The 22,074-nt window shown below is 45.9% G+C and overlaps 1 protein-coding gene across 1 annotated transcript in view; it reads right to left on the reverse strand.

Annotated features, from left to right (window-relative positions):
• Nucleotides 1–22,074, reverse strand: part of LOC146805425 (E3 SUMO-protein ligase RanBP2-like) — a 427,039-nt gene that overhangs the window by 355,647 nt on the left and 49,318 nt on the right. Inside the window, exons 4-5 of the mRNA XM_085622638.1 lie at nucleotides 19,968–20,120; nucleotides 19,066–19,296 (exon numbers count right to left, since the gene is read on the reverse strand). Coding sequence (XP_085478764.1) covers nucleotides 19,066–19,296; nucleotides 19,968–20,120 — 384 coding nt within the window. The remainder of the gene's footprint in view (nucleotides 1–19,065; nucleotides 19,297–19,967; nucleotides 20,121–22,074) is intronic.

The following is a 22,074-nucleotide window of genomic DNA, read 5'->3' on the forward strand; positions in this document are numbered from 1 at the left end:
CAGGTCATCCTGTGGGAGAGAGTGTGACACCCTCTTCACAGACAGGCTTTTGTTCTGGGTCTCCTTAGAGAAAATTGGCTCTTGCCCTAGGAGGTAAGAACAGAGCCTCGGGTGGCAGGCTGGCATAAACCAGTCAGGGAGCACACCAGACGCTCATAGGTTTTCAGGGGGCATCTCTAAGGTACCCTCTGTGTGCATGCATTGGTAAATCCAACACTGGAATCAGTGTGGGTTTACCATTATGAGATGTTTGATACCAAACATCACTATCTTCAGTGAAGCCATCATGTATCTGGGAAACTCGTTTTCACCAGTGTCCAGCAAATGGCTTCCCTGCTCACTTGTTCTGGCAGTAATAGGACTGACCACCACAGTGGCATATCTGCTCATGCAGGTATGACCTCACATGCAAAATTCAGCACCCTGTCCTAGGGCCGTCAGGCTTGCTGTAGGGGTGACTTACAAATATTACATGTAGTGTTAGGGGACATGGCACACAGATGAGATGCCGTGTTTCCACTTTTGTCTGCACCAAGACACGAATCCTGCATGGGATTGGTGAGGAGTCCTTTTGGGTGGCAACATTTTTGCTGCTGCCTTTAGGGACTCTCTTTAGTACCTCAGGCCCTAGGTACCAGAGAACCATTCACTAGGGACTTACAGAGTGTGCTAATGGGATTGGCACTTGGGGGCAAAATTGAACCTTTTTAAGGAAAGAACACTGGTACTGGGGACCTGATTAGCAGAAGCCCAGTACACTTGAATCAAAGTTGCATCAAACACCAGACAAAAAGTTTGTGTGTGTTGTGGACAGAGCGGCTGCAATAAGAACCCAGCTCCCTACACATGACATTTAAATAGGGGTCATCCAGAGCATCACTATCTCACTGCTTCCAACTTTGTCAACTACAAAATGCAAAATTATGGAAGCAGAGTATGGAACATAGTCTAGATAGTGAGACTTGGCCATGCCACAATTAAATAGTAGTAGTAGATTTTAGTGAAACATTCTAATATTATATATTTTTTTTTTTTTTTTTTTTTTTCCCAAAAGTTTTTATTGAAACAATAAATCCGTTACAAGCATGGGCCTACAACCACCAGGGCCGGCCGCTAGATTCAGAAAGGATCGTACATTAGTTAGAGCAATAGGCGACACCTGGGGCCCAGCCCCGTAAATGGCTCAGGATAGCTCGAGAGAAGCAGGAGACATACATTTAACATAAATAACAACAAAAAACAAAAAACAAAAGGCGAGGCATACGGGCAAAAAGCGTGGGTCAGGCTACATCCGGGGGACTTTTACTCCAAACCTTCAATTAGCTATCAACAGGAGGGAGTACTGAAAGATCGGGGGGGGTAACGGGAAAGGAACATCTATATTCGATTATTACAATCAGTTGCAAGGAACCATCAAGGGTCAGGGGGACAAGGCAATATCGGTGTCTACTAGGGGGGGCGTACAGATACCCCCACGATACACGTTCCATTGCCCCCAAATTCTACCCCATGCCCCGGGTTTACCGCGGGCCACATATACAGTCTTCTCCCTGAACATACACCAGTCCATGTTTTCCTTCCATACTGACACGGTGGGTGGCCGCTGGGAGCCCCAAAGCTGCGCTATATCCCTCTTAGCAATCATGTAGCCCAGGGCCGCCCACCGAGTCTGCGCCGCGTTATAATCATTGGGCTCCCACACATTCAAGACACAGCGACGCACCTCCGGCAGCAGCGCCACCCCGGTGACTTGTCCCATGACCCCGACGCCAGTATTCCGCCACCTCCCGGCACTCCCAAAGGATATGGCGAAAGGTGGCACTGAGCCCACACCCCCGCTTGCAAAGCCCATCTTCCGAGAATCCCATCGAGACCAGACGGGGGCCCGTCACATACACCCGGTGGAGAATCTTTAACTGGACCAGGCGGAGACGGGCTGGAATGGCAACTTCCTTGGGGGACGATAGTGCGGACTGCCAGTCCTCATCGTCTAATTCCACCCCGTCCCCCGTCCACGTCTCCCGAAGGCGCACCAGTGAGTCAGCCCGATTGTTAATGAGTTTTTTGTAGATTAAGGAGATAGTACTGTCGGGAACATGACCATCAAGTATGCGGTCCTCGAGGGGCGAAGAGGCCGGGATCTTGGTCCCCTCCCCAAAGACAGAGAGCAGGGCATGCCGAACCTGGGCGTATCGGAAGAACTCCTTTTCCGTGAGTTCGTATTCGCTCTGGAGCGCCGCGAAGGTCTTAACCGCGCCCTTCATCCATAAGTCTCCCACTCTACTGATGCCAATCGTGTCCCAACGGTCAAACCCCTTCGTTGTCCAGAGGCTTCCCAGTCGGTCGGAGGCAAATAAAGGAGTAGCGCATGTTAGTCGCTCACTCCAGCCCATGGCTACATTGGCCGCCTTCCAAATCCGTACGGCGATCTTAGTGGGGCCCGTCAGGGTCCGTCCAGCCGAGCGGGAGTAAAGCGCCCTGTTATAGTTACCGCCGGGAAGCAGGAATTTATCCATCTCATACGCCGGGTTCAAGCCAGGCGCATACGTGGCATGGTTAATGGCTGATAGCTGTGAGGCCCAATAATACCTGCGAATGTCGGGAAGCGCGATGCCCCCGTCGTACCAGGGGAGAGTGAGTTTGGCCAGGGCGATACGCGCCCGTCCGTCCCACACCAGTCTCCTCTGCAGGCTCTCTACTTCCCGAAAGTAGGCCACTGGAATGATGTCGAAGGAGTTCTGAAGTGCATAGAGGAACCGGGGAAGGGACATCATTTTAAACAACGCGGCCCGACCCAGTGGGGACAGGGGCAGCCTACACCACCGAGCCGTGTCCTCCCTCAAACGCCGAAGTGGAAGCAGGAGATTGTGCTCATAGCGAGCTACCGGGTCCAACGAGATGTGTATCCCCAGGTATTTAAAGCCGGACAGAGATATTTGGATCGGAAGCCGAGGCGGCAGGAGGGGGGGGGCCACCGGAGATAGGATAGACACAGGATTTAGACCAGTTAATCGTGAGACCCGAATTTCTCCCATAGGAAGTTAGAACATCGAAGAGAACGTTAAGCGACTGCCGCGGCGAGGTAAGATACAGGAGGATATCGTCAGCATATAACGAGACCCGGTCCTCAAAGCCCGGGGCCCACCGGATCCCCCTGATCGAGGGCTCCCAGCGGAGCCAAGCGGCGAGTGGCTCCAGGGCGAGAGCAAAGAGCAGAGGGGACAACGGGCACCCCTGCCTCGTACCCCTACCGAGAGCGAAGGGCCGAGAGACCCGCCCATTAACCACCACCTGAGCCATGGGTCCCGTGTAGAGAAGCTTCACCCAGCCAAGAAATCCCTCCCCAAAGCCGAATTTGGTCAAGACAGCCCAGAGGAATGGCCACTCGATGGTGTCAAAGGCCATCGTGGCATCTAAAGAAACCAGCACGGCCGGTTCGGAGAGGTACTCTGCCCTGGCGAGGGCGCCATGGAGACGCCGCAAGTTGAGGGCGGTGTTGCGATGTGGGATGAAGCCGCATTGATCAGGATGAATCAGATCGCAGATGACGCTCAACAAACGATTGGCAAGGACTTTAGCCAGGATTTTAGGCTCTGCATTTAGCAGTGAGATAGGCCTGTAAGAGGCACAGCGGTCCCGTGGCTTACCTTCCCTAGGGATCACGACTATCGTGGCCAGTCGCTGGTCGACCGGAAGGGAACCGGCCTCAAGGGACTCCTGAAACATACGACGGAGGAAGGGCGCTAGTTTATCCGGGCGCAACTTATATAATTCGATAGGTAGACCGTTGGGACCCATGGCCTTGCCCGAGCGAAGGGACCGAATCGCAGTCGCGATTTCGTCTACCGACAAGGGAGCGTCCAGCTGCTCACGGTCCTCGGCAGAAAGGCCAGGCAAAGCAATGTCCCTCAGGAGAAGGTGAGAATCTTCCTCATCCCTATCAGTCACCGGGGAGTACACCGTCCGGAGGTGGTCGGCAAAACATTCCACAATCTCACCAGGCTCAGTCACACACACTCCATCCGAGACACGCAACTCCGGGACCACACGATTCACTCTCTCCTTCTTGTCCAGCCACGCAATCAGCTTTCCCGCCTTGTCCCCGGCATCATACAACCGACCCTGCTGCTCCCTATACATAGTTTTGGCAGCGTCGGTGACAAGAGATCTGTATTCAAACTGTTTCAGGCTGAGGGCATGGAGCCCGTCCGGAGTGACACCCGCCTCCAAGGCCGACTCCAGCCCCGAGATGTCAGTCTCCAGCTTCACCACCGACTCACTCCTGAGCTTCTTAGCCACCACTATCTGGGAGAGGGCGTGTCCGCGGACTACGGTTTTAAAGGCTTCCCACAGGGACATTGCAGACAGCACAGACCCCTCGTTTTCAAGAAAGTAATGGTCCATAGCCTTAACCAGACTCTCGCGGGTCGTAGGGTCTCGCAGGTACCACGGGTTAATGGGAGCGATCCGCCCTGCAGACCGCGACTCGGTGTCAAAGAGAAGCCACAGCGGGGAATGATCGGAGATACCCCTCGCCAGGTGCCTGACCTCTCGAATTCGACCCGTCTGCGCCGCGGGCATAAGGAAATAGTCTAACCTAGAAAGACTCCCATGTGCCCCAGAGTGAAAGGTGTATTGACATTGGGTCGGATGCATTAATCGCCAACTATCCACCAGACCGAAGGTCTCCAACAGACCACCTAGCCAAGCCTGGGCAGCGGGGAGGGCCCTGGGTGGGTGACGATCCAGGTCACCCGAAACCACCGAATTAAAATCCCCGCCCATAAGCAAATATTATATTTTTTTAAACGTATGCAAATCAACTGAACTGCATCTTATTCATAATGGCCACCTGAAAGCCCTTTTCTTGGGGTCCCAGGGTGATCAGAGGTTACTGACCTTCAACAATAACTAATGTTGTTGACCACTGGTGGTTGAGGGCCACAATAATTTTGAACTCAACGTGGATGGCCAAGTGCTCCCTTTCAGCACTTGACTCTCTCAGGGTACCATGGAGGCGTTGCCAAATCTTTCTCTACAAGGTGGCGATAGTTATATAGGCAGATAATATAGTTCATGGAGGTCTTTGCTTTAGGAAAGAAGAGTACTATTACAGACAATTAATAGACTCTACACACAGATTCTGAGTAGCTTCTGAACCAATCCCAAATAATTCAGCTCTAGAGCCAATATTATTCAATAAGGAACATTTTGGCTGCACTAAAGACTGTACAGAAGTAATCAGCCGCAGAGCACTAGCAGAGAACTATTGAAACCCTTCAGACCACTTGAAATACAACTTTGTGGCTTTAAAAGGGTTCTTCTCTGCTCTGATAATACTCTGGCTTAATTCACGAGCTCTGCTTCAGTTAAGATTTTCACATGGGTACATTTTACTTTCTATTGTCAAAAGTTCACGGTTCAACAGCTAAACAAATATAAAGGCATGGTAAAAAAACAAAAACAAAAAAAAAAAAAACAGATTAATATGTTGAGAATCATGGGGTCGTGCTCCATTCCACACTACATTTTGTCCAGAAGTATTCACCCACTTCAAAGCCAAAATGTACTGCCTTATTATTTACAGTATTTAACTATTTCTTTCAGTTACAGGTCCTGTAACGTGCCTGATGCACACGGTATGAAAACCCAAAAATGACCATAGGATACAGTACCCAATCAAAATATCCACTCTTCTAAACAGGTAACTAGAGTTTCTTTTTGGAGCCTCGAGTGGTGTCAAATGAGGAGTGGGGATAAGGCGTCACTGGTGCCCAGGGTCATTGGGCACAATTACTGGAGTCTAATTCCAGTACCCACTGGAGTACTCACTATGGAAAGCAGCTGTACAAGGTGTGGATTCACCCTATATTTCCCCTAGATGGAGGTATATTGCATGTGGATGGTCCAGGTGAAGCAAGCTCACCATTCTCAATGTATCAAGGGAACACAGCTTCTCCAGGGCGTAGACACTTTTGTCCTCAGTGTTACTTCCCCTGGGCAGCTGGTACAAATTACCATGTGGATTCTAGGCAGTATCTGTCTGGCAAGTAGTCTTTTCCTTCCAATCAGCTGTGCCTCGCTCTATTCACTTCTCTTGGTAGGTACAGGTCAGCTCCTCTGCTCTGCAAGGCACTAGTAACGCAGCTTCACAGCCTCACCACAGATATAATCTAAGCTTAGAAAGACCGCGGTGACTTAGCAACTCTCTCACCCTGGATCTTGGTGTTCTCTCCTGCACTTATGCACAGGATCTCTCGTTTGTGAAACTGAAATGCTGAACAAAGTAATTCCTCAGGAGGCCATTACCTATCTTCTCCAGATGGTCTGGCTAATTAGGAGCTCTGGAACATGTGAATCCCAGTGGGCATTTTAACTCTTGAAGGAGCATAATAATGTCTGATCACCTCCCGCCCAGGTCATGAGGTCAGGCTGCCCCTCCTGAGTCCAGCTTGGGCTGCCTACGGTGAAGTTTGAAATGGCTCTTATACAGGAAGGCATTCCCAAAAAGATGTATATTCAAAGAGCTTAATGAAAGTGGAAGGTTTCACTTTGGCTGGGGAACAACAGCCATATCAAAAGGCTTAGGGGCTAGTTCTGGCTTTGGAAAGATGGGGCGGGGGGAGGAGATTTCATATGTGCAGCCACTAATGTCAAACATTGCACTGGCAGCCTTGCACAAATGGGATCACTAGCTTAAGTAGGGCACACATCATAGAGTCCAATCGACACACCATTCACCCAGGCACATACAAGAAACCAACACAGACAACTAATGCTTTTCCACTGATCATACAGATAAAAGGCCTAATTATAGAAGACTATGCAGACTTTATGACTCAGTCTCAAGTGGTGCAGTGGACAAGGAGTTGGAACGCTAACCAGAGCGATTGCCAATGGTTTGAACTATTTGTGAACATTCCTACCATCAACTTCTGCAGGTTTGATACAATGATCAAGTCTTATTGATTCCGAAAGGCACGGACATTTTTCCAGTTACAGTCTCAAATTATCAGCAAAGGAAACTGAATAATACCTGGTATGATTTGTGATGAGAAGGTAATGGTCTGCATTGAGAAAGCCCCATAGACACATTAGCTGAATGCTTAAGACTTCTGGTCTATGTGCCATGGCTTTAGGACGTAGGCTAGTCGAGGGAAATGCTCATATTTCTATTGATCAAACATGCTAACCTAGTATACACCCTTGGAGGATGCCACATCAGGGAAATGAGTATGTCTGCATTCATGTTTCACTTTGACACAGCAGTGCAAAGGTCTGTGAATTGTAAATGCATGCAAGCTGACCATACTCTTGCACTGCCCTGCTTTTACATGAGCTCCATGCTACCTATAAAAGAGAGAAAAGCCCAAACTTTCTTTTTGACTTAAAGGACAATGTTTTGCTAGCTATATCCACACAAATTAAAGGCCCTAGCAGTCTTACCTAGCACTACTGCAATTCTTTGTCAGGAACAGAGAACAGGATTAGGTCCCCTCTCTTCACTTTATTTCCAAAAGCAGCCAAAAGTAACAAGTGGCGGCCAACACCTATCAAGGGTGGCACAGCGGGTGGGAGGGGAGGTGGGGATTGACGGGTTGGGTAATAATATTAAATAAAAGGAAGACTTACCTGCTGCTCCTCTCCTGCTGACGCTCCCAGCCGCCTAGTTACTTCTCTCGTCTGGCCCGGATATGGGTGGGCCTCAGGGCACAGGCTCTCTCACACAATCCAGATGCTGCTCTCAAAGCATGAGAGCAGTGCCAGGATTGGTTTGAGCGCCCTCGTTTGCAGCTCAGACAGTGCCAAGGAGCCCAGGACTTTTAGCCAACCTGGCTGTGCAACACAGCTGGGTTGGAGAAACAGAAGTGCGCAAGTCTGTTTGGCTGGCCTAAGACAGCTGGTCAAACAGACATGCGCACTTATAAGTGCACACTACCCCTCCTCCCTGCCATGCCCAGCCCAACTTCGCACAATACCTATTGAGCAGCTTAGACAGCAATAAATAAAATGATAATAACATTGTGTTATCATTTTATTTATGTTCTGATGGCTCTGCGCGGTGGGCCGATGCTCCTCCGCCAATACTAAGGAGCCGCTCTGGATAGTAACAAGTCACCAAAAAAACTGTATCTCCTACAAACCTCTAGAAATTGGTAGTCTATAACAAAGAACCAGTCACGCTTCAAGTGCTGCTATGTAGTCCTTCGAGTGGATGCCTATCCTTCCTTTAGCGGAGCATAAGCACTGCCTCGCCATTTTACGTTCAAATTTCTCTCTACATTGTTTAGCAAGTGTCATATTGCTTTGGGTATTGATTATCCATGGTCCGAGGAGCGTTTCATGTGTGTGAGCAAAAGTGGAGCCGCACGACTAACTTTGCTTTTCATCAATCCTTAAGGGCAGTTATTCCAGGTACCTGGCCAGCTGCAGACACTTGGATAGCAGAATTAGCCAGGTCCATCCTACAATTATACACCTCGAAGAGGGTCTGTATCTAGCATGTTGGTTTGACAGGGACAACACATGGGCAGCTTTACCCTCTGTAACCACGAAGGTGCTTGTGACCCAAAACTCATTGTAAGAAAGTGCCCCATTTTGTCATAATCACCCCCACTTTTACCACCGGTACTGGTGTTTTTTGACTGATGTGCACAGATTCCCTGCTAACCAGGCCCCAGTGCCAGTTCACTTTCACAAAAATAAGGTACAATGGTCTAATTGTAACACAACTGGCACATACTTTAGCACCCCTGTCAGTCCCTACTAAGTGGTACCACTGGTATCTAGAACCTGGGTACTAAAAAGGGTTCCCAAGGGCTGCAGCATGAATTATGCCACCCTAAGGGATCCCCATACAAATTGCATGCAGGCTGCCATTGCAGACTACGTCATAGCGCAAATCATTTGTGAAAACACAACATGTCACACTCACTGTGTGTCATGCCAGTCACTGTATGTAAGATATGCAAGTCACCCCTACAGCAGGCCTTGTAGGTCTAAAGCAGGCTGCATTGTATTACACGCGAGGGCATATCTTCATGAGCAGATATGCCCTTGTGCTGTCTAGTTCATTCATTCATAGAACTTTATTCGATATATAAAAATACCATAAAAGCAACCAAATTTATCAAGGCCGGTTACAGGTACAAGTTAAAAATTAATAAATACCCTCTTTTTCCAAACCATGTGGGCTGTCTAGTTCAATAACTAGAAGGTACAAGTGAACAGGGAAGCCATCTTAAGTAGATGTACTGGCCATTATGAGTTTCCCACCTACATGATGGCTTTACTGAAACCTATGGTGTTTGGTATCAAACACATTGTCTTAATAAATATGTACTGTTTCCAGTACTAGATTTATTATGATATGCACCCGTCCAGAAGCGGAACAGCCTCCCTAAACCAATGGTGGTCTGCCCAGCACTTTCTCGACCCAGCAACCTCTTCCTTGAAGAAAAGGAGCCACTCCCCTGAAACTGCAGGAACAGACTGCAGCTGCCCGGTACACCGTTGTGTCAACCCCTTGGCCCACTGAGGAAGCAACACCCCAGCAAGATTTCTTTGTGCTCCAGGAGGCCAGATCTGTCCCCTTGGCAAGATTGGAGACACCAGGACCGCCTGGAGCCGCCCTAAAAACGCCAGAGGCACTGGAGCCAGCTGCTAGGACCAGGGCTTGTTTGTGTTTATTCTGAACACCACAGCCGCCAAAACGTACCTGCATGTCAAGGGACTCCCAAAGAGGACAGCTCCACACTGCAAGTGGCCCTGCTGGGTTTCTTTTCCCTATTCTGAAGGAACACCGAGAACCTAGAGAGCCTCTAAATTACCGACCCGCCAGACAAAACACCTCTGCACCTGAGCCCCCCAGCCAGGGCTCACATAAACAGACTGTCTCTGTGGACCTGAGCAAACCCCCCTTCCCACCCTGGATTCTGCCAGACTGGTCCCCCAGTTCCCCTTGCAGCCTCTTTCATACAGGTACTTTACTCATTAACTTCAGCTTATAGCGTTCTAGGCTACCACCGCTGAAAGCACCTTTGCAACCGACCACCCCAGGGCAAGTAAACTTGAACTCTTTGTGCTTTCTTTGACCTTGGTCCCTACTTACCTTAAGTCCAGAAGAAAAAGTCCTGCAAGTCATCTGCAAGTGTGTCTATGGAGTGAATATTTCTCCTAACATTACTGCGTTTGAGGCTCGTGCCTCAAATCTGACAGCTTTCATTTTCTAATGTTTTGAATGTAAAACTTGATAAAGTCTAAAGTACTCAGCCGATTCCGATGATCTTGGTGTCTAAAATTCTATAAAAATATATATCAGTTTTCTAAATTGGTCTTGAGTATGTGTCTCATTTATTGACTGTGTTCAACACATTTTTAACTCTACCCTCTGATAAGCCTGAACTGCTCACCCACACTACCACAAAAGAGAACATGTGGGATTATTGATTTAAACCCTGTAAGCCAATATTGGTTATCTGGATTTTCTATATAGTGTACCTCATTTGCATTTGCTAATCCCACTTGGTCAATAGGTGATTCCACGGAGAAACCCACAATTGACTTAAGTCAAAAGTTATTTGTCCAAATTTTTGATTTTTCCCAAGTTTTCTAATCTGAACTGTAAGTGTTTTGTGTTAAATCCCCCTGTTCTAGTGTATTAGAAATGTAAAAAGTATACTAGTTAGTTAGACCTTAAAAGTCTATTTAGAATTGTTGTTGATTTTCTAAAAAAAGGTCCCAGCTACACTAACATTCACTAACAGAGGAGAGAGTCAAGGAGCTCAGACTGACACCTCATATGCAGCTTACTGTGAAGCAGTTAAAAGACCCTCTTTAAAGCTTGCAAAAATAACCCTGAGTCTTCTCCAACCAAGGCACAACTCCAGGGGTTGCTTGCTGAGTTTGATGCAGCCCAGGCAAGAGCAGAGACTCCTGACCTTCCTGAAGAGGAAGCAGTCAGTGAAGATGATTCTGTTACCAGTAATAATGAGGATGACTCCCCTACCAATGGTGTAGGTGAGGAGGAGATCCCTCACCTCTGCTCTAACGCTGTACTTAGAGGGTCTGCCCCTACTGGGTGTAGGTCAGCCTACTCAAGATAGGAAGAAGAGCTGGATGAAGAGAACTCAGTTTTTCTGATACTATTCAAAAGTTCAAACATTGAGGCCAAAATCCTGGACAATCAAAAGAGAAAGGGCTGCCTTGGGTTTAAGACCCATAGTGGTGGCAGCAATAAAGTAAATAGGGAGAGAGAGAGACAGCTTTTGATCCCATAATCCCGAAAGGGATTGTCCCTAAATATGTTGAGGGTGAGAACATTACCAAAAGGTTTACTGCCTTTAAGAGGGCAAGTAAAATGAGGAGGAAACACCAGAAATACAGGGGCTCTCTACTCTGAGAGTTGTTTTCAGGGAAGAGCAGGGATAGACTCCTGACGCTGTATGAGGAAAATGCGGCATCTTATGACCTCATGAAGGAAACCCTGATTGAGGGATTTGGACTCATCACTGCAGAGTACAGGATTAAGTTCAGGGAGACCCCGAAAACCTCAAGTAAATCCAGAGTAGATTTTGTTGACTTCTCAACCAAAACACTAGGTGGCTGTTTAAAAGGCAGTAAGGTGCAAGATTATGAAGGCCTTTTCAATTTGTTGATGAAGGAGCACTTGTTAAGTAATTGTAAATCAGAAAAACTGCCTCAGTACCTAGTGAATCTAGAGTTCGTCTCTCCACAAGAACTGGTGAGGAAAGTGGACCATTGGGTCAAAACAAGGGTGTCCAAAAAGACCAGAGGAGGGGGTGACCAAAAGAAAGAGGTTGCTAATCCACCCCCTCCCCCCCCCCCCCCAAGGGAAAGATGTAGGACACAAAAGGGAAAAACCTAAAGAGTGTTCTAAAGGCCCCCAAAACCTATTCAGTAGGGACAGCCCAGAGACGCTTCCAAATCAAAGGGCGGGTGCCAGGATAAAAACTGGGATCCAAAAAAGGTTTGGTGTTTCAATTGTAATGCCATTGGACACCAAACTGGTGACTTTTCCTGTCCCAAAATGGTTTCCACTAGTGCACCTCCTGTCTCCACTGGGGTGGTGTGTCTCCACATGGGGTCCTTGATGTACCCTGATCAGGTAAGGGAGCACACTGAAGCTACGTTGGTGTCTGAGGGTGGGGTGGATATAGCTACCCTGGCTGTCCCGCCCATTAACCTGGAGTAGTACATATAAAAGCCACTTATCAATGGGGTTGAAGTAGAAGCACTGGGGTTTATAGGTGCTAGTGTCACCAGGATGACTAAAAAAACTGATATCCCAGAACAGTACTTGACTGGACAACTGTATGCAGTCACCATTGCTGATAACCATACCAAGGGCCCTCCCATTGCAATGATAACCTTAGAATGGGGAGGGGTTACTGGTCAAAAGATGGTTGTGTCCTCTTCAATTCCAGTGCAATGTCTGCTAGGAAATGATCGGGAGACCTCAGCATGAGCGGAGGTATAGCTACGATCCCATGCAGCCATGTCGGGAACATGAATGGGTGTGTATGAAAATTAGACCACAGTGCAAAGCACAGAGTAATGGGAGCCTGAAATAATGGCCCAACCCACCAAGAGAAAAGGCAAGAAGGCTGGGAAACCAACTTCTGCAGAGAAAAAAAGCTCAGGTCCCCTCTCCTCAGGCAGAAGACTAGTCAGCCCTTGAAGGAACTGATCCCCAGGAACGTGGGCCTTACCAGGCAGAGCTCCCGGTCCCTGGGGAACTTCTAAGGAAGATCTTTGTCATGGACAGAGGACCTGTCCCACTCTTGGGGGCCTGAGAGAGCAAGCTGCTGATCAGGAAAAGGGAGATGTCAGTGGCTCCCACTGAACCTATTGGGAGGAGGGACTCAAGTATACTGAGGCCAGAGACACCAAACCTGGTGCATTAGGAGAGTGGTTGTGCATCAGCAGTACAGAGAGTTCTTACTCTCATTAGTACACAACATACCCCTAGCTGGGCATCTTAACCAGACAAAGGCTTGGTGTAGGTTAGTCACCCACTTCTACTGGCCAGGTATGTCCCAGAAAGTAGCTCCTGTGTTACCTGTCAAGCCAGTGGCAAGACAGGTAGCAAACCAAACGGCCCCTAATCCCACTACCAGGGGTTGGGGTGTCCGGCGAGAGGGTAGGGATTTACATTGTTTGTTCCCTTGCCCTCCAAACAGCCCAAAGAAACATATTTATGCTGATAGTGGATTATGCCACCAGGTATTCTGAAGCAATTCCACTTAGAACTGTCACTGCTCCTGCAGTTGCTAAGGCACTCATAAGTATTTTTACTAGAGTGGGCTCTCCTACGGAGGTGGTTTCAGACAGAGGTAGTAACTCCATGTCTGCTTACATAAAAGCCATGTGTGGGTTGATGTCTAATCTTCCACCCCATATCACCCACAAATGGTCTGGTTGAGAGATTCAACAAGACCATGAAAGGTCTGATCATGGGACTTCCTGAAAAAATCCTTAGATGGGATGTCCTTTTGCCATGCCTGCTTTTTGCTTACGGAGAGGTGTCACAGAAAGGTGTGGGCTTTAGTTCCTTTGAGCTTCTGTCTGGCCATCTTGGAGAGGTAAAACACGTCTTGTAAGGGAAGGCTGGGAGAGGCCTTTCAAAGAACCCAAACTGGACAAAGTAGACTATGTGCTTGGCCTTCATTCCAGGATGGATGAGCACAATGAGAAAGCTAACAAAAGCCTTGAGGCAAGCCAGGAGCAACGGTTTGGCCAAAAGGCTGCACTGGTGGAGTTCCAACCAAGGTAGAAGGTACAGGTATTGGAGCCTGTGGCACTTAGGCCCTCCAAGACAAGTGGAGTGGACCCTACCCTATTCTAGAAAGAAAAGGGAAGGTCACCTATCTGGTGGACCTTGGCACTTACAGGAGCCCCAATAGGGTTATCCATGTGAACCACTTTAAACTCTATCATGACAGGGCTGATGTGACCGTGCTGATGGGCACTGATGAGAATCAGGAAGAAGAGAGTGAACCTCTCCCTGACTACCTCTCCAATAACCCTCAAGATGGGTCTGTTGATGGAGTGGTCTTCTCAGGCACCCTCACTGCCCAACTGCAGACTGACTGCAGGCAAGTCCTAAGGCAGTATAATGGGCTCTTTTGTTTGACCCGACCACCTGGTCCATACAACCTGGTGTACACATAATGTTGACACTGGGGACAGCCTACCTGTTAAAAATAAAATGTACAGGCAGTCTGACCAAGTCAAAGAAAGCATCAGAGCTGAAGTCAGCAGGGTGCTGGAACTAGGGGTAATGAACCCTCAGAGTCCCTGGGCCAGCCCAGTGATCTTAGTCCCCGGGCCAGTCCAGTGATCTTAGTCCCCAAACCTTATTCCAAGGTAGGAAAACCAGAGTGGAGGTCACACGTCCTCTAAAAACACACAATATCTAAAGCTATATCTTTCAGATGGAGACCAGACACAGGTGATGTGGAGACAGATGCTTTTCCCCAAGATTAGAGCACGGAGAGCAAATATGCATTCCCACCCTTCATCATGACCACAAGGATGGAGGTGCAAGTTCAGAGACGAGTGGCGGACTTGATTCTCATCAACCCAATCTGGAGATCGCATGTGTGGTTACATTACTCATGGAACTTTCCTGGAATTTACCGATCTATCTCCTCCACGGTTAGAACCTACTTAGGAACCCGCAAGGTTCCTTCCATCGACTTGTAAAGGATGGCTCTCTCCAGCTTGCCATAAACAAAAAGAGAGAGAGAGTCGTCACCAGTTCATCTTCCCAGTCCAAATATATACAAAACACAATGAGAACGGATCATCCACCTATTTATGATTTGGTTTCTCCAGTCTTCTTTCTTCAGTCCCTTTTGATGTGGTTTAGGGACATGGAACCCACAGGGTGTTTAAGAAGAACCCTCACTCACCTACCTCGTAGGTGACATGCTTCATCATTGGCTTCCCACCCTGGTTGCCGAATGCCCACAGGGTGTGCCGCGACGCCAGATTACTGCGGAGCTGGCTGGTTTTGCCTGATTTCGTGACTGCAACGTGGTGATTTAAAATTGGCTCAGGAATCCCTATGATGCAAAGTATCCCAATTTTATTTGTATATTTAGGGGTTCCCAGTCAATGATAAAAAAGTGGAGGATGTATATGGGATAATTAATTGGTCCCATGTATCCTTACTGGGGACATCCTGGGTTTGGTCTACATGTTTCAGCCACCTATGGTAGCCCAAGAGGGTCAACATGGCTTTCTTCAGGACCAGGTTTATTGTGTATGCACGAGTAGTAAAGCATGCAAGGCGTGGGTGTATGTAGCCAGTACTTACAACATCCCCGCGGTGCTCGATTATAATATGTCTTGTATTGTATCCTATGAAGGAAAAAAGTCAAAAGAAAGAAGGACAAGTAGGTACCAATAGGTGGTCATGCTTTTCCAGGGCTCAGATGCTATCCCCTTGAAGCCTCTTTCAACAAGCGTTCATCCAAAGAACAATAAAGAAATAAGAAAAAATATTTTCAATAGTGAAGTAAGAGGCTCTCTTGTTAAAGGAATGCTCACATTTGTCTTTCCAAGCCTGTATTCTGGGCTGTCAAGAGAAGGTATAAGGAATCACTATTTGCGGAAAAAGAAAAACATTTTTTGTAGCCAGAAAGGAGGTTCTTGCTTCCACTCGCATTTGCCAATATTGAGGTACTGTGGCCCCCATAAGAATTAATTATGCGCCAAATTCTGTGCACAGTATATGGGTCATACTCCTCTTTTTCTACTCAGAGAAAATACAGGGTGAAAACATTGATCAATCATGCGTGCAAACATCGTAAGTCGCAATATATTCTGCATGCAGTGCTCTCAAACAGATACAGCATGTGTGCCTTAGTAGATCACGAGTGCCTGTGCATCCAGGTGTATACACCTCTCAACCCAGTGATAGGAAAAACACAGCGACTGGAATCCCGCACTGGGGCTTCTGGTAAAAGGGGTCCTGTTCGTGATTCATGGCCAATCAAAGGGACGGGACCTTGTTGGCACCGGTACCACGCCTGTATGCAGAGGTGTGGCCACACTCATTGTGGAACGAGTCCCCACACGTAGCAGCATGCTCCCGCCCATGTAGGAAGTGGCCGCATGGAGTTGGGTCCTGTCCATATACTGAATTTCCTGTGAGAAGTGGCCTTAGAGGACGAGTCTTGCATGTCAGTGAACACCTTCTGATCAGCCATATTGACAGGGCACATTTGGGGCATTGTGTTACAGTGGGGTGGGGGTCATCCAATTGTATATCTATTGTTGAAAGAAGTCTGCTTCTCAATACCTCAGAAGACGAGATATTCTACACTATGGGATATAAAGAAGAGAGTCATAGCAGAGACAAGTATCGGACTAGAAAAAAAGCCATCAGTTGAACTGCCTATCCTACTTTGTTTGGTGCCATGCATGCTTGCCACAGATGTTCGTGCCCTGAACATTTCTGTTAAGATGTTTACTCCACACTGGGATACACTGGCTATTACTAGATGTATTAGTCGAACGCCAGAGTGATAGCATGCCAAGAGGAGTTTCAGCCTTCACAGGTTTGACAACTTTTGATTTCCATCAGGAAGCACTTATTGGCGGCAGCATCATCCACGATAGTAAGCTGGGTAATGCAGGAAACAGGCATCAAAAAAGGCTTGGGGCCAACTCAGCAAGAGGAGCAATGGCTTCTAAAACCTTCTCTCTGGGTACTCACAATATTACGAATGCAGTGGACTGGTCGTTCGCCTCCACCTTCAAGTGATAGTGGCCTCACTGGTGGCAGGCAAGCTTCAAATTAGCATAATCCTCGCAGACACAGACGAAAGGATTATCCCACCAGACAGAAACATGACAACAGTAAATTATCTCTCCACTTATGAATACCCTACCAAGTGCCATTACCTAAACATTGAGTAAGAGGTTGTCAGAATTTACTTCTAAGACAATACTGTTTATCTGATTTGGAGGATGTTCTCTGTATGAGAATTTGAATAGGTTTTCTAAATCACTAACAGGATGTGTTCTGTGATGCAGGCACAAAGGAGACGCAAGAATGAGGAAGAAGAGTTTGCATGTAGAGGCTAATGTCGAATGAAGAAAAGGGGAGCTAGCCCGCTTGGATGAGTATATGCCCAGAGATTGGTTCCTTATCATTAACATTACATTTTCTGAGATTCATGGGGAATGTAGTTTACTTGTTACTATTGGACATAAGAAAAAAAAAAAGAAATTAAGAGAGCAAGCCTAATCTACCAGTGGCGGCTCCTCCGCTAAGGCAGAGTAGTGTCGCCCCACTGCTCCAGCTGCAAGCTGAATCCAAAAAATAAAAAGATAACATTTGTTATTATCATCTTGTTTTTTGTATTCAGCTTGCAGCTGAAGCCAGGGAGGTGGGGCTGGGCTCCCCGAGGAGTGGTGGTAGCACCTAAAGTGCGCAGGACGCTTTGGCCGGCTGTTTCCGGCCGACCAAAACATCATGCCCACTCTGCATGTTCCCCATGCAGGCTGTATTACAGCCTGGATGGAGAACATGTATGCCTGCCCACCCCTGTCTAAGCGCCGAACCACGGTACTCAGACCAATCGCAACGCTGCTAAGGCAGTGTTGTGGTTGGTCAGGGGATTATCCTTTACGATGGCTAGAAATTTTTATATTCCAGGTGTTTGCGCTTCCTGGAGATCACACACTGGAAAACATGAACTTTACTCGGTGACTTACCTTGAACAATTTGTAGTCAGTAGCATATGTAATGCAGCCGTACCCAAACACTGATTGTCGAATTACCTTTAACAACAGGTATTACCTTTGTTTGTGGCACTGACTGTAGTAATATGAACTGGGTCTGTTGAGACAATTTTCCAAAGTTTGCAATAGCTTAACATTTCTCTTGTCATTAATGTCCCCGTGCCTCCTGGCTGGCAGCAGTACCTCTACTGCTTCCTGAAATCATTTTACTCAACTCCTCAAGAAAGGATTTATGTAGTTCCCTTTACTCTCTTGACTGGTCTGCAAAATTCTGAGCAACAGCTTGGCTCACCTGATGTGTTCCATGATTACCGCTCTCAGAATATATGTTTGTTTCATTAGGACCACACCAGGTCGGTACCCAGGTGACATGTAGCCGATCTGGTTACCCACCGAAGCTTGAATTCTAATAAATCATACAACTTGCGTTTCATCGCCAAAAAGACCATTTGACAAATGAGTGTAAATCTTTAGGTGCCATTTGGCAAACAGAAATTCTCTAAAGGAGATTAAAACAAAATAACAAAGTTGCCAAAAATCAGGCAAGGATAAGATTCACAAAAGTGTGGCGGAAGGTAGAATAGTGAAGGGAGCAAAACATTTAAGTGCTCCGTGATTCAGCATGCCTCAATTATTCTACATTTAGAAATCTAGAATAAGATATTATTTTCCCTGTTTTGGTTAGCTCAAGTCTCTAAAATCGTGTCAGCGATCCTATTCAGCAACTGAGGAATAGAACATAGTTAAGCTCTAAATCCTAAACTGGAGAACTACATTTGCTCCGAACATCTTTTGGCAGTAGAAATTGTAATATACTGCATCAATCAAGCTGCAAATAGAAATGATGACGAATGGATATAGCTTTGAAACCTGCAATTATAGTCTGAACTGGGGAAACGTTTCTGAGAAGTTGAGAGCTTGGAGGAAACTGGGGTTAACCAGCTAGAACAAACATTTTTCTAGAGAACAAGCATTCTTAGATGGCCAATACATTGAGCAATAGGAACTGCAAAGTATTTTCTAGATCTTACAGTGCAAATAATTCTGTTAATCTAGGTATCTACAATATCACAGACTTGTCTGATTTCACTTATTCAGCCATGAAATGAGTTTACTAGAATTGTTCATTATAGATTAACATCAATATACTACACTATGTTCCAGGAGGTGGTTACCCCATTTGATTGACTATTGAGGATAAAGCGGATAGTTAAAGGGGGTGGTATTCAAGGGAAGACAGCTCAGCAGATGACCCTAACTACAGAGACCTGCAACATCATTCCTTACCTTCAGTACATGCACGACACAGGTGCACCACTCCAAACTGGTGCGCAGGGCCCCTTTCTTCTCAGCATTGAGGCAATGATTGACCGCTTCTTCCATTCTTTTATTTGTCCGATACAGCTCTACTAGTCGAATGTTAACGTAGACATCATCTGGCCGCGTGTACAGCTCTGACTGTATTAAGTCAAACAACTGATTCCAACCTACATCTCCTTTAAAATTCAGAAGCTTCTCCTATCAAAAACATGAGTAAATGTAGAAGGGATTAGAGAAAATGTTTGACAATGAGTGTCTTGCAATTGTTCAACAGATTCATGGATTCTAAAACTAATAGGAATTGATAGTTATCAATAAAACATTTCGGTTTCACTCTAGTATACACAAATTGCATGGTAAAAGCGAGACACTAAGCAGCACCTTTACTGAAAAGAAATACAACTGACTAAGTTTAGGAAAGGAAGCATGAAAGGATACACCTATATTTATAGAAGGGTCATTTAGAAGTAAAGTAATCACACAGAGAAACAAATCAAACCGTTAAGAGGAAATAAGGAAAGAAACCATTAGTTACAAGGAGAATAAAAGTTAATCAAGAGTACCAAGTCCGAAGAAATTGCGAGTTTGGGTCCAGGCATGCTTTACAAGATAATATTGTTGTCTTGCAAACAATACCAAATAATACCAAACAAAAATGGATTTTGGTACACAAGGTGAAGTAATACATTGGTCAAATTTACACAAATAGCAAGAAATTAATACATAAAAAAAGCACAAAGAGCTAATTATAAATGCCTTTATCAAAACCTTTTTACTTTACTTAAAAACAGAGTATGGTAAACAAATCTGAAGTTCAATAAAAACTAAATTATATTTTCCCAATGCCAGAGGAGAAGAACTGTACTTACTTTAAGTTTATAAACTGCAGGGCTTCCTGGAAACAGTTTAGATGCTCTTTCAACCCAATACTCTGCTCTTCCATCATCAACGTTCTTGTCGCAGAGTAATTCTGCAATCTTCAGGACTAGGTCCTTCTGGGTTGGGTTCAACTCAACGGAAGACTGCACATTTCCAAAACAGTGAAACACAGTTACTACAAAAGCTGCATAAGTGACGCGCAAGATACTTAGAAAAGTGCCATGGCAAGCATTGTGACATTTGATGAATACTGGAGCATAACAGTTCTAAACTACACTTCATTAGCAGCAGACAAGGCCTCTGAGCTAATTAAGAGGAGTCTTTGTGCATCAAATATAGTTAAAAGGAAAAAAACACAACTGTCCGTATCAACTCTAAATATGACCACCGGGTGCAATACAATACACTGCAAAATCTCAGTACACATGACTTCTTGGTAATAAATGTAGATCCTCATTATGCCACCCTTGCACTTACTCCGACAATGCACAACCTAAAAGTGCCCCTCCACAACCCAAGGCCCCTCACCATCCTGACCACTTTCCTCGCTCCTTAGCGCTGAAGTGTTAGCGTATAACTGATACAGAAAGCAGCTTCATATATGATTACGTAATGACTTGTTCTACTTATTTATAGGAGAAGCGCCTACTAGTGCGAAGTGAGATGTGTGTTAAGATTTCAGCAGCTTTGGGACAGGTAGAATAGGAATTAAATATTCCTTTTGAAGAAACATGAAATCATTCTTAATTCATTAATTCAAACATTGTATTGCCTTACTTTACTAATACTTTCTGTAATTAGCAAATCATGACAAATCAGGGTAAGAAAATGCAAACATCTGGTCAATGAATATCAAAATAAAAACGATTAAAGTAAAAAAAAACACACACACACACAGCTGGTGCCTCTTCCCCTGCCCCCCCCCCCCAAAAAAAACATGAAGGTGCATGAAATACACAATAAAGTCATAGAAAGGCAGTACAAAAAGTGGCCATGTCAGGAAGAGCTGGGTGTACGACTGTCTCAAAGCTGTAACACTCGCTTGTAAGAGGACCAGCCTAGTTTGCCATTTATATTTTGTGTTAAGTGTGAATCATGTAACTCTGGTCCCAAAAATACTTCAAAGTGAAAATATCTGGAAATTCACAGGTATCAACAAGGATTTACACTGGCTGTGGTTTGTCCGTCTGCAAGAGCTGAATGATTCCGAGCACAACCAAGGACATATGACACTGTAAGCACAGAGTAGCATCTCATCAAATCTCACTGCTTGTTAGCAATTTGAGAAGGCCCCACAAGATTTCAGATATTTTGTGGGAACGATATAAACCTACTAAATGCGTATAAAGTATATAAGCACCATAAGTAGACCACAGGAAAGCACCAAAAGAAACACCATCAGATTGTTTGTCTTCTTCTTATAGAAGAGAGCGGCTAGCAGTCTCGTTTTACATTTCTTAATTTCTCCCACCCACTTTCACTGTGGATCGTTTGCCCTTCTTCCATGTCACATAGTTTCCAGGAGCGGCCTTGTGGTTAGTAGGGCTTTTTGAAGAGGGGGGGGGGGGGGGGATGATTTCAGTCTACTTTCACTTATAAATAGCATCTCTTAAATGGCACAAATGTGCTCATACATATGGTCACCATGCACTTAAGCAATCTTTGGCCAGTGCAAAGTACTACTTAAATTTTTTACAACTAAACTAACCAAAGCAAGACCATTTCCATCACAAAGAGGAACAGGTAACCACTTCAGTGACTGTATTGAGTTGAAAAGTGAAGCAAACATGATAAACGTGCACAGAGTCCCAAATTCTGCTAAGCATTGATTCTTTTAAACTTATAAAATTAAAGCCTGACACACCAATTACCACCAGGAATGCCTGAGAGTTAAGGTAAGCATTTGTGGTGGTGAAACATTACACTGGTTAGGAGAAGGCGAACCTACTACTCCATGGTGAGCTGATATGAGCAAGAGTCCTTATTTTTAGATTACCTTTCTTTTCACATTAAACTAGATGAAATAGAGTTCCAAACAGCTTGTACACACACATACCTATTTCACTCTTATTTTATAGTTCAGCACATTTTTACTTA

Source organism: Triturus cristatus, chromosome 8 (assembly GCF_964204655.1).
Source record: "Triturus cristatus chromosome 8, aTriCri1.1, whole genome shotgun sequence".
NCBI lineage: Eukaryota > Metazoa > Chordata > Amphibia > Caudata > Salamandridae > Triturus > Triturus cristatus.